The 12,032-nt window shown below is 34.0% G+C and overlaps 2 protein-coding genes across 2 annotated transcripts; one reads left to right on the forward strand and one right to left on the reverse strand.

Annotated features, from left to right (window-relative positions):
• Nucleotides 1-4,437: 4,437 nt before the first annotated feature.
• LOC146930519 (histone-lysine N-methyltransferase trithorax-like protein) lies at nt 4,438-5,291 on the reverse strand. The gene has a single exon (XM_085702027.1). It carries the CDS (start codon nt 5,180-5,182, stop codon nt 4,676-4,678), a length of 507 nt encoding a protein of 168 aa, XP_085558153.1. The 5' UTR covers nt 5,183-5,291; the 3' UTR covers nt 4,438-4,675.
• Nucleotides 5,292-8,608: 3,317 nt separating this feature from the next.
• On the forward strand, nt 8,609-11,887 carry LOC146930520 (BTB/POZ domain-containing protein). Its single transcript, XM_085702028.1, has 2 exons — nt 8,609-9,282; nt 10,683-11,887. The coding sequence occupies exons 1-2, from the start codon at nt 8,746-8,748 to the stop codon at nt 11,634-11,636; spliced, it is 1,491 nt and encodes a 496-aa protein (XP_085558154.1). The 5' UTR covers nt 8,609-8,745; the 3' UTR covers nt 11,637-11,887.
• The last annotated feature ends 145 nt before the right edge of the window (nt 11,888-12,032 follow it).

Raw genomic sequence — 12,032 nt, forward strand, 5'->3', positions numbered from 1 at the left:
CTCATACAATCGTATGATTCCTTTACAGAATCTACGTAAGCACTCCGATGCTGTAGTTCCTCCTATTTTGATGTATTCATCGACCGCATCTGCTGCCACACCATATGCTAACATTCGCATTGCTGTGGTACATTTTGCTAAGGGTGATATACCTTCTTTGTTGGTGGCATCAACTCGTTGGGTGAAGTAGTTATCACTACTTGAAAGGTCTCCAACGATTCGAAGGAAAACATGTTTTTGCATCCGAAACCGACGACGAAACATTGCATCGTCATATGTAGGCTCATTGGCAAAGTAGTCGTCAATGAGTCTTTGGTTAGCTGCTGCATGATCTCTATTTAAATATTTTCTTCTACCAGATCCATTACCTGATCCACTACCTTCCTCTAGTTTTTTTCGACGCTGAATAAATCGGTTGACCATATAAGTGTCTTCAGCATCACGTTTTTGGAAGTAGGCTTTCATATCAAAACCAAAAGGATCCATTGATAGTGTTTGGAAGTAGATATGAATGTAATTTGAGAAAGGAAATAGTTTAAACAATATTCAAGTGGCAAATAGGTTTGGAAGTAGATATGAATGTTATTCAAGTCCCTATATATAAGAAAATAGTTGAAGCAATACCAGTGAGGAATACCATGGGCTATGAATACCAGTGAGGAATACCATGGGCTATGAAAGCATAGTAAAGTCACGGGACAAATTATTTAAAGCATAGTAAAAGCATAGTAAAGCATAATAAAGTCACGGGACAAATTATTTAAAGCATAGTAAAAGCATAGTAAAGCATAGTAAAGTCACGAGACAAATTATTTAAAGCAACACTGACAATTATTTAAAGCAACATTGAGGACTAAACAACACTGACAATTATTTAAAGCAACATTGAAGACTAGACAGCACTGACAATTATTTAAAGTAAACATTGGGGACTAGACAACACTGACAATTTTGACCGAATACAAACAAATATTAGTGAAATTAATTTCCAAACAGCTCACGCTCCAAGTTTTCCAACATTTTTTTTCCTGTCATCGAGATGCTCTTGAGAACTTAACTTCATGTACAAGTCCATTTTCTTCAATCTGTTTTTCTCTTGTTGCACTGCGGTGTACTTTTCCATTTTTTCGGTGTACTCTTTAAATTGTTCCATCTCTTGCACCTTCATTTCTTTGAATTGAACCCACTCGTTTTCCACCTCCTTCAAGCCAGCGTCATTGCTTTTCTTTTTTCCTTTTTTTTTAGCTGCCTCCCTTCCCATTGGACGAGCACTAGATCCTACAGAGTCCTCGTGAGATCTCTTAGATCCACTACTACCTGAGCCAACATTTCCTCCCACTTGACTGCCTCCTACTTGACTGCCATAACGTGGTTGATCACGAAGAGCGCGCCATTCTTCCTTTAAAGTAAATTTACCATTCTTCCGACCAACCGCTTGCTTGCTGACGCTTAGCGGTATCATAAGCACCAACCCATTTATTTATTAATTTGCTCATATAATTAAAACGGTTTCGGCATGCAATGACATCGCGTGGAGAATCGAATGAGCAATGCTCATTACAATACTCAGTAATTTTACCCCAATATGCTTCACTTGTCTGGTTTCTCCCGACAACACTGGATGTTCCATATTTTATCCACCCACTAATTAACACCAAATTTTGTTCAGTGTTCCATGATGGTTGGGGGTTTTTTTTGCTCTTAGGAGTTGTATCCTCTGGAGTGACTTCATTGTCTCTTGTCATTTCTCCAACACTCTGAAAATTTTCATTCATCATCGGCATATAACCATTAAATGGGGGTGTTTGAGATGGATATCCCATCATAGATCTAGAATATGGATGAAAGTTGTTTGGAACAGAGGATGGGTGATTGAAATTTGAGGCAAAACCAAAATTAGGCATGTTTTGAGGATTTTGGTTGAGAAATTGATTTGGGTTTTGAGGATATTGGTTGGGAAATTGATTTGGGTTTTGAGGATGTTGGTTGAGAAATTGATTTGGGTGTTGATAATTGTTGGGATTTTGGTAGCTAAATGGGTAATCAGAAGAATTTTGGGTGTTGAATTGATTGTTATTGGGATCCATTTCACTAATCAAAGACTAAAACTTTAAAAGAAAGACTAATAATGAGATTAAGAGAGTGAAAAACTCAATTTTTTTTCTGTGTCCAAATGAAATGATCCAAGTCTCTATTTATAGAGAAAAAAAAATCACGAATTTTGGTAAAAAAAAAAAAAATTATTTGCAATGAAATAATTGAGTCCAAATTATTAAGAAGATAAAAATCCAAGCAGCCAATCGTAGCAAGCCACGTGGCAATTTCTTAATCCCTTCCCTTTCTCTCACCGCGTGAACTGTTCCCCACTTGCTCTTGTCGGCGCGTGACGTACACGCGCCATTTTCGGCCATTCCCGCGCGGCCACGTGGCAGTTCGCACAGGATTTCAACTTGTTTAATTTTTTCATCCTCTCTTTCCTCTGCATGATATTCAACAAGGCACTGCAATGGCTTCAACCTATTGAATTTGGGATTCAATAGGCCATTGTAAGTGGTCTAAAAACATAAGAATATTTATATGGACCTTCAGACACAGACAGCACACACATTCATTAACTGTTTCTTCCCTCTACTCCAAACCCTCCAAAAACCCTCCATCTTTTTGTGAAATCTTACTTCCAACACACAATCAAAGCATCAAGGGAGTTCAAACACACCTCATTGCGCTGAATGGAAAGATAATGTGACTCCAAAACTTTCTTCATTTGATTTCTTACTGTTTTCGTTTCATTCACATAAAAAAATACGTACCGCCGTACCGAGTTTTAGAGTTCGAACCATTCAAATATGATGCTCGAACTCTAGGACTCGAACCTGGATTTTACTGAAACAACTTTGTTTTCTTGAATTGTTTACTCTGATTCAATTATGGTTGATGTGAAGCCAAACGTAGGACCTAAGTTGTCGATCCTAAATTTAATGACTCATAGAAAGTTTACTTCTCGAGATGAGATGATTGCATGAGTTTGATGTGAAGCACACAAGCTGAGATTTACGATTGAGGTAAACAAGAACAAGGAGCGCTATCTCCAACAGTTTGGATCGCAAAAACGATTGAGTGAGATCAAGTACTCTCTGACTCCAGCAGGAATATATCAGTCCAGCACTTGGAATAGATGGATGATTATACTTGATATGGGATTTCTTTTGGCACAAAAATACAAACATGTTGTATTTATACTGACTAGCAATTGGTACTCTAAAACATTTTTTCTGCTACAAGGTGCACCAACAGAGCCAGACTGACTCATGTGTCTTGGGTATGTGAGTGAAAATCATTTCATGCATATATATTTGTAGTCAAACTGCCAAATACCTCCTACCAGTCCAATGTGGGAAAAATACTGTCAAGAGGATTCAGTAAGTTAGCCGAATAAATATATACTAGGAGCCAGACGATACCATCAAAACTTCGGAAGCATTGTACAAAACCCATTTTGGGTCAACAGATTGACACACCATGAGAATTTCACATAAAATCTTATGTAAGTAGCATAAGTTATTCTCATAATGAAGTGTATATCATCCTTGGACCTGAATCAAGTTTTTTCTTGTGTTTTTTCGTGACTTCGTCGTCTAAGTGTGGTGTTGTGTTGTTCGTCGTCTGTTGTTCGATTTCATGTTTTGTTGCGGTGTTCTTTAGAAAATTCGGCTTCAATCAATTACAAATTCAATCAATGATGTGGACGTCAACATTGTAGATCCAGAAACATGGGTACTTCAGTGACTTATATATTATCATATTATTTGTAGACATTTTGATGTTGTATATTAACTTGGATGTTAAGAATTTATTCATAGATTCACCCTTTAAGTTTTGAAAGATGTTGAACATGTTATTGTATCTGATGTACTTTATCAATTCGAATAAATGAATATCGATTTGTGTTTGTAAAAAAAAAAAAAAATCTAAATTTCCTACCTTAATATAATATCAAACTTAACTAATAAGGAAAAATGGGCGAACCCGTGCATACATAGGTAGTTTATTTGAAAGCATAATTTTATTTCCACAACAACAAATAATACTCCATCCGTTTCAAAATATAAGCAAAATTCACTTTTTAGGTTCATTCATTTAAGGGTTAATTAAGTAAATGGTCCCTGTAAATATTCAGAATTTTGTTTTTAGTCCCTATAAAATAAAATCACACTTTTTAGTCCTTATAAAATTTTCCATCATCATTTTTAGTCCCTATAAAATTTTTCCATTAGCATTTTTAGTCCCTATAAAAAATTTCCATCAACATTTTTGGTCCCTAAAATGCTTAAGGAAAATGTCACAGGGACTAAAAAGTGTGATTTTATTTTATAGGGACTAAAAACAAAACTGTGAATATTTATAGGGACTAAAAACTTAATTAACCCTTCATTTAATGATGTATGTGGTCCATATGAACCACATACATCATTAAATGAATGAACCTAAAAAGTAAATTTTGTTTGTATTTTGAAATGGAGGGAGTATGAACAAATTCCAATTTCTTATCCTTAATATTGGCAAGCGGATAAGCAAGAACATTAATTTTGAATCTTTCCTCTCTTTTTAGGCAATGGTAAATTTCAAACCCAAAGGAATAATGGTAACCTTCACTCATTGAAACGATATCATCAAATCAAGAACAACATTCTACCAAACACCAATCATCTTCATATTTTTCTTCTGTAACTTGTTCTACTGTCATTGGAATCCCCACTTCTTCATCTAGAGTGCACGAATAATTTACATTAAAACCAACATGGTCAACACGTTCATCTTCCACATCATCATCATCATCGTCATCATCATCATCCATGTAGAAATCAGAAAGATTGTTTAAAGTCCCGGTCGCGGACAACCCAGTAAGATTCGAGTCCGGTTGTTCCATGACCCTAAAATGCTTGTGATTACCTTTGGATTTGTTCTTTGACTTGGAGACCGGATGGAGGCGGCAGCCGGAGCACTGTGGCGTGCCGCATTTGCCGGTGAATTTGGAATGATTGGTGGGCTTGGAAGGGACTTTTGTGAAGAGTCCAGCAGTTGGAGGGGAATCGAACCGGGTGATGAATCGAGTACCGGGTGTCGGGTTAGGAAGGATCCGATATGTCCTCACCATACCATGTTGCTTGCCCTCTCTCTTCATTTTTGGTTGAATTGTGTTGTGGGCTAAAGAGGTTTATGAGAAATAGATGAATGGATTTGTGATTATATATTGATAACTTTGAGTTTGGTGCCTGCAGGGGAGAGTGGACCTTGGGAAGCAAGGTGCATGAAGTGATAGTTATGCGTGCTGACCAAGTAATTAACAAATAATGGACCAAGCAAAACAATTGCTATTATAAAGAAATGGAATTTATTTGAGTTTGACGACTCATTTAGATTAAACAAGTGTAGAGACAGAAAGAAAAAAAATTGTATTAAATAAATAAGTTGAATGATTCCTTCTGTCTTTTTTTAACCTGTTGACAAAGTGGGAAATCTCATACACACAACAACTGTGATATTTTGGATTCCTTCTATCTTACCGAATTATAAATGCTTGAAATTAAGATAAGGAACAAAATCATGCAGCTAAGATAGTTTCATAACCACGAGGAGAAAAGAAAAACTATTTCAAAATCCAGGATCAACTTGTAAGGTAAAAGTAGTGCTATAAATCACTAACTGAGCTAAATTTCTTACAAACTTATAGGAAGCAATGTATAAACATGACGCAAAATCGTATTTACAGTACAAAATTGAGTAAGAAACCTATAACGTAATAAAAAGGTCTTAAAACCAGAGAACGAGACTCTTATGCAAATTGCAGAAGTCTGCTTCTGCCAAAATTCAAATATAGAACAATTAGCAGAAGGTAATAAATAAGCTCGTCACAAATTCCTGGATCGGTAGCGCAAAAAAGAATTCAAGCAAGAAGTGTGCATGACTGGAGCTGGAACTTGCAGCGAGACCTGAATCGAGTCGAATGCACCATGACAGCAGAGCTGATAGCGAAACTGTCTGGTGTGGAAGAAAGGAAAATACATTCAAATTAGAGTTTCTGGCAAATGTTACGGTGAATTAGAGATTGACAAGCGCGGTTTGAGCAAATAAGGAGTGTGAGTCTGAAATAAATTGAGAATAATCACAAATGAGTCAATTGAATGCTAAAATTGAAAATGGAGGATTGCAAATGAAGCATGATATTCAACTTGATTAAAAAAAAACGCAATCTTTATTTTATATAAGATCAAAATAAGGTAGGTTGCATTGAATAAAAGAAATCATGTTGCAACTTCACTTTTTTACAAAATAATGTTTGAACTTAAAAAATACAAAACCAAACCTTATTCTATATATATGCACAAACAAATCAAATCTTTTAGAATTCAACTAGTGTCTTTGTGAAGATGTCAACCACATTCTTTGAAACTCAAACAACTTTGTTTTAAGTATCTTAAAATGCAACTAGTATTTTAAAGTATTTATTTATCTTGGAAATAGTTAAATCATCCAAAGAATTTCACCTAATGGGCAAAGAAAGTTTACTTCATAAAAATCTGTTCTTATTCCTATGGAATCAACTCCTCTCATTGATAATGATTTAGACCTCCTTTAGAATTCCAGTTGATATAGAAGATTGATAGGTAAGTGGTGTATCACACTATATCTTGCCCTGATGTAGCCTTAGCTGCATACTATCTCATTCATTATTACATTATGTCATTGTTATGTAAATTTACTATTTGTTACAATTAGTTGTACACAGTTAGTTAGTTAATTAGTTAATCAGACTCTTTTCTATAAGTTAGTTATTTGTTTATTCCTTGGTGGTTAGTTATTTCAACTTCAGTTTTGACTGTTCTATATATACCACAATGTTCAATTCAATTTGTGACTATTCAATTCATTTTCCATCAAAGAAAATTAAGAAATATTCAGTTTATCTTTTTTTTTTTTAAAGAAAATATTCAGTTTATCTTTTGATAGTTTGGCTTTAGTGTTTTTGCATAGTCACTGACACCCTCTTCAATTGTAATAAACAAGACCTAAGCAACCAAGACGTAGCCCTTCATGGTGACTTCATACCTAAAAGAACGTCTCAACAAATATGTACTTTGACATAGTAATTGATTTTCATATGTTATACATGTCTAATGTTATCAAAATTGTTTCTAGCTATCAACAAAATTCCACCTCCTTAAAATTGAAAAATAAAAAACTAAGCCATTTTCCACAAATAAATATCTGATTTATATTTTATGTATAGTGTGATATTACAAATAATCATTTATCATTTTATTTATTAATTAGGTGTGAATTCAATGGTATTTTAATTTTAAGGGACTCAGATATCTATAATTATCCTTAATAATGATAATTTCTCTTTTTCCTATTTTTATAGAGAAAAAAAAAACATTTTTATTTTTATTTTTATTTCATACATGTAAAGTCTAATTTAAAATTGCTTTTAACCTCAATATCTGTGTTTGACGAACCCCGATAATGAGGTACTGTGCTCATCACTACCAATTTTATTTCCGCCATTAAAATAACATTAGTGTAGTGAGATGAGAAGGTAGGGTAGGTCGCATGTGTGTGCGCATCAGCACATGGAAGTAATGATCTTACACCGAAAAACAGGTGTGTTTTCTTTGTTTGTTAGTAGTTTAGTTTCACATTATTATAACATACTACCTCCGTCCCTAATTATAGGACCCTTTTGAAAAAATAACGGGAATTAAGATAGTGGATATTTGTATTAAATATGTTTGTAATTGCTATTGTTTTTACAATTTTATCCTTTAAGAGAGAGGGTTGGTTTATATTTTCAACATGTTATTTATTGTTGATTGAAGAAAAAGATGTATAATAAATAGGGGCATGTATGTAAAGAAATAATTAATGTAGTTGGAAATAGCAAAAGGGTCTTATAAAAAGGGACAAGAAAAATTCTCAAAAGGGTCTTATAATTAGGGACGGAGGTAGTAACATGAAACTTTTAATTTGGCATACCGCATATGTTTGAATTTTAAGACAAAAAGAGTATATAAATATAATTAAATACTCCCTCGAAAATGTAATATAAACTAAATGATACTTGAAATGTTATTGCGTGATTAAGAATTTAGTTCACTTACATCAATTTTTCAACTATCATTTTTTTTTTATATTTCATTCTAAAAAGAGTATCTTAAATATCAAAATTGTATATTTGCGTGAAATAACCAACTAAATCACACATCTTAAAACATTAAAGGTATATAAATATAATTCAACATGTTTTTTTATAGTCAGCTTAAAGTTATCACATAATCTACACCATTAAATAAAAAGAGAAGTAAGATCATTATCTCTAAATTTAACAATCTACAACCAACTACACCATAAAATCGGTTGTTAAAATGAACATTTTACTATTCAAATATTCATTCTAATAATATCGACATTTTCGGTTGAAATAAATGTTGCGGAGAATAATTTGTGCTCTTATGTCATTTGTTGGTTAAATCTAGAATTAATTTTTTTTTAATAGATTTCTTTGTTTGATGACCAAATATAACCATAACTAAAGGATAAACTTAAGAGTGTTGTTAAAAGCAAGTTGTCTTCTTGGATTCTCTTACCTACTAATCTTGCTTTGCTCAAACTCAAGAATGTAGTAGCAGCATTTTTACACTGTCACTCAATTTCTTCTTCCTTCAAATTCCAATCACACATTCTTCAATGGGTGGTGAAAATTCATCAAAATCAAAACAACAAGTATCAACAATGCTTAAACATGGTTTCATCTCAGACCCATCCTTCTCATCTTTCTCTCCTTCCAGAACCTTCCCTTCTCCACCACCACCACCATCATCCAAACCTCAATCCCAATCCCAATCCCTCTTCGACATGATCTCCTCCAATCAAACCCCTCTCTCCGACGACAACCGCCGCAAAATGCAAGATCGGGTCAACAAGCTTCTACAAGAAGCCAATTTCACCGGCGGTGATGTCAAGTTAACGGTGGTTGGGAAAGAAGGGATTAGGGTTTCGATGGATGTGAAGAAGAGTGTACTTGCTGAGAAGAGTAGATTTTTCGAGGAGAAGCTTCGTGGGTGTGGGAATGGGAATGGAATGGTGCATTCTGTTGAGATTAGTGATTGTGATGATGTTGATGTCTACGTTGAAGCTGTTGTTTTGATGCATTGTGTTGATCTTAAGAACAGGTTGAGGTTTATGGCTGATGCTGGTGTTTCTAAAGTTTTGAACTTGCTCAAGGTATTTTATTTTTAGTTATTTATGCTAATGTTGATCTTGATACCTTAATTGAATTGATTTTCTATATTAATTAATACTCATAGTTAGTAGCGGATGAGGTTATATTATAGCAGATAGTTGATAAATTAACGTATAGCTGAGGATAAGGTAGCCGATTAAATTTGTAGTGTTTGATAAAATTGGCGCTTGAACTAGCTTATAAATATCAAATGAACAAAAATATAATATTTAAATTTTTTTCAAGTAAGATGATAGGGGTAAAATGGAGAGAGAAAAATGAGAAGTTATAAGCTACTTGAATTAGCTTATCAAAAAACGCTCTAAGCTCATGAGAAAATGACGGCTACTGAGTAGTTCTGTTTTAGTCATATGAGCTTATAAGCTCAAAAATATGTCTAGCCAAACAAACCCTTAGTAGCAATGATGAATGATTTTGACTTAGACTAGTGACTTGTTTTGAACACAATTTATTTTTGTGTACTAGGTAATTAACTGATTGTGATAAGTATAATCTATAGTGAGTGATTGATGATTAATGTTTTCCACATTCTAAATATTAATTAAGCTAACCTCATGTGCTTAGTTGGCCTTGTGGTGAATTTCTTCCTAATTTGTCCTCATTCCATAATTGTTATGTACCATAACCTAGGGGAGTTAGGTTCCTCTCCATTTCCTTCATTACCCATAGTTTTGGTAATATGAAGATGTTGTTAACGCATAGTAAGCATGACATTGTGCAGGGTACTTATTGAATACTTGTTTCCTAAATATTAGAGTATGTTGATTGGATTAGAAGAATTAAGAAAACTGATAGTAATACTATAGAATTTTTTTTTACAAGATTGCCTTTTATGAGAAACTTTAATTTTTATTTTTTGAAGGATGAAAAACTTTAATTTATATTGCATTAAAATGAGGTAGAATAATCAGTGGTATTTTGATGAGTTTAATTTCCATGCACTGTTAGTTTAAAAACCTTTACACTATAGATTAATGGTGTAAGAACGCTTTACACTATAGTTTAAAGAGGTAGAATAATCAGTGGTATTATGTGTGACTTTAGTAGTGATTATGATAAAAGTCGGAACGTTTCTAATGATCTGGCAGTTACGATAGATTAATGGTGTAAGAACGTTTTACACTGAGAGTGTATATGAACTAAAAAAAAAAAAAATTGGTAAAGAAATTGCATGTTAAAATTTGAAGGGCATCCTATAAAAAGGGACAGTAAAATTTCTTGAGTCCGATATTTAGGGACAGAGGAAGTATGTATGATAATTTCAAATTTCAATAGGCTCCTTAATATTCATTTCTATATCTTTTTCTTTTCATTTGGTCTTGTTTTTTGATTTCTAGACATTAGACAGAGACTTGTTATTGATTTTAATATCTTTTTGCAGGTATCAGCAGCTATCATGTTTGACCTTGGGGTTATGTCATGTCTGGAATATTTGGAAGCTATTCCATGGACTGAGGATGAACAGCAGGAAATCATATCTCAATTAGGTCATCTGCAGCTTCATGACTCTATGCCCGATGTTCTTCTAAGAGTAACATCAAGTCCATCTACTGCTGAGACAGCTGATGACATCTTCACAAACCTTCTTAGTGGTGTTCTACAAGCTAAAGATGACAAAGCTCGTAGGGAAATGAAATCAATGCTATCTAAATTGCTTAAAGATAATGCATTTAATGATAGCAGCAAACTTGATGTTTCTAAAGACACGCTCTATCATCTTTGCCACAGGTGCATCAGTTCTCTTGTCCTATGCCTGTCTGAAGCAAGAGATACATGTGAGAGGCCGGATCGAGGGGTTTTAATAAGCGAAATAGCTCGTGAAGCTGACAATATTCAGTGGATCGTTGACATTTTGATCGGCAAAAAGATGGGCGAAGAATTCGTGAAAATATGGGCAGAACAGAAAGAACTTGCTGCACTTCATTCGGAAGTTCAAACTTTTTATCGCTATGAGATCAGTAAAATCACAGCACAACTGTGTATTGGGATTGGAAGGGGACACATATTGGTGCCGAAAGAAATTCGATTTTCCTTGTTGTCGACATGGTTAGAAGCTTTGTATGAAGATTTCGGATGGATGAAGAGAGCTTCTAGAGGTGTTGATAAGAAATTGGTTGAGGATGGACTGAGCCAAACTATACTAACACTACCTTTATTCCAACAGCAAGTTTTGTTACTCAATTGGTTTGATAGATTTCTTAATAAAGGAGATGACTGTCCTAATATTCAGAAAGCATTTGAGATTTGGTGGAGAAGGGCTTTCATCAGAAAGTATTCACCAGAGCCTGATGATAACTCCCAATTGCAAATAACTCTGTTTGATTATCCAAAATGAAAAGTATGCAAGGGACCTTAAAATAACAGAAGAGTGTAATTAATTCACAATTGTAAATAATAAGTGACAATTTGCATTTCCACTTCTGCTTTTTCCAAATTTGTATTTCATTTTTGTACATTTAAGTATTTTGACCTGAACTTACTTAGAGAAAAACAATGTAACAGAGTGGTGAATATTATTTTTTTGTGAGGATGGTTGAATGGAAAAGATTTATAAAAGATGGCGAGACATTTCTCATTGTTGCTGAAGTATTGAATATTACACATTTCTACAAAATCCTTCTACTATTAAGTACGACTCGTTCCATTTCCATGTGTTTCGATTCTGCTGATGGTGACGATGATTGGCCAATTCGTGGAACAGTACGTTTTTAAAGTTATAATTATTAATGTA

The sequence above is a fragment of the Medicago sativa genome, chromosome 4, assembly GCF_051527215.1.
Source record: "Medicago sativa cultivar Bolivia chromosome 4, Bolivia_mono, whole genome shotgun sequence".
NCBI lineage: Eukaryota > Viridiplantae > Streptophyta > Magnoliopsida > Fabales > Fabaceae > Medicago > Medicago sativa.

Bases quoted from the DNA above. Each gene is read 5' to 3' on its own strand.
- LOC146930519 (XM_085702027.1), bottom strand. From the start codon at position 5,182: ATGAAGAGAGAGGGCAAGCAACATGGTATGGTGAGGACATATCGGATC.
- LOC146930520 (XM_085702028.1), top strand. From the start codon at position 8,746: ATGGGTGGTGAAAATTCATCAAAATCAAAACAACAAGTATCAACAATG. The intron at 9,283-10,682 runs GTATTTTATTTT...ATCTTTTTGCAG, and splicing joins AAGTTTTGAACTTGCTCAAG to GTATCAGCAGCTATCATGTT.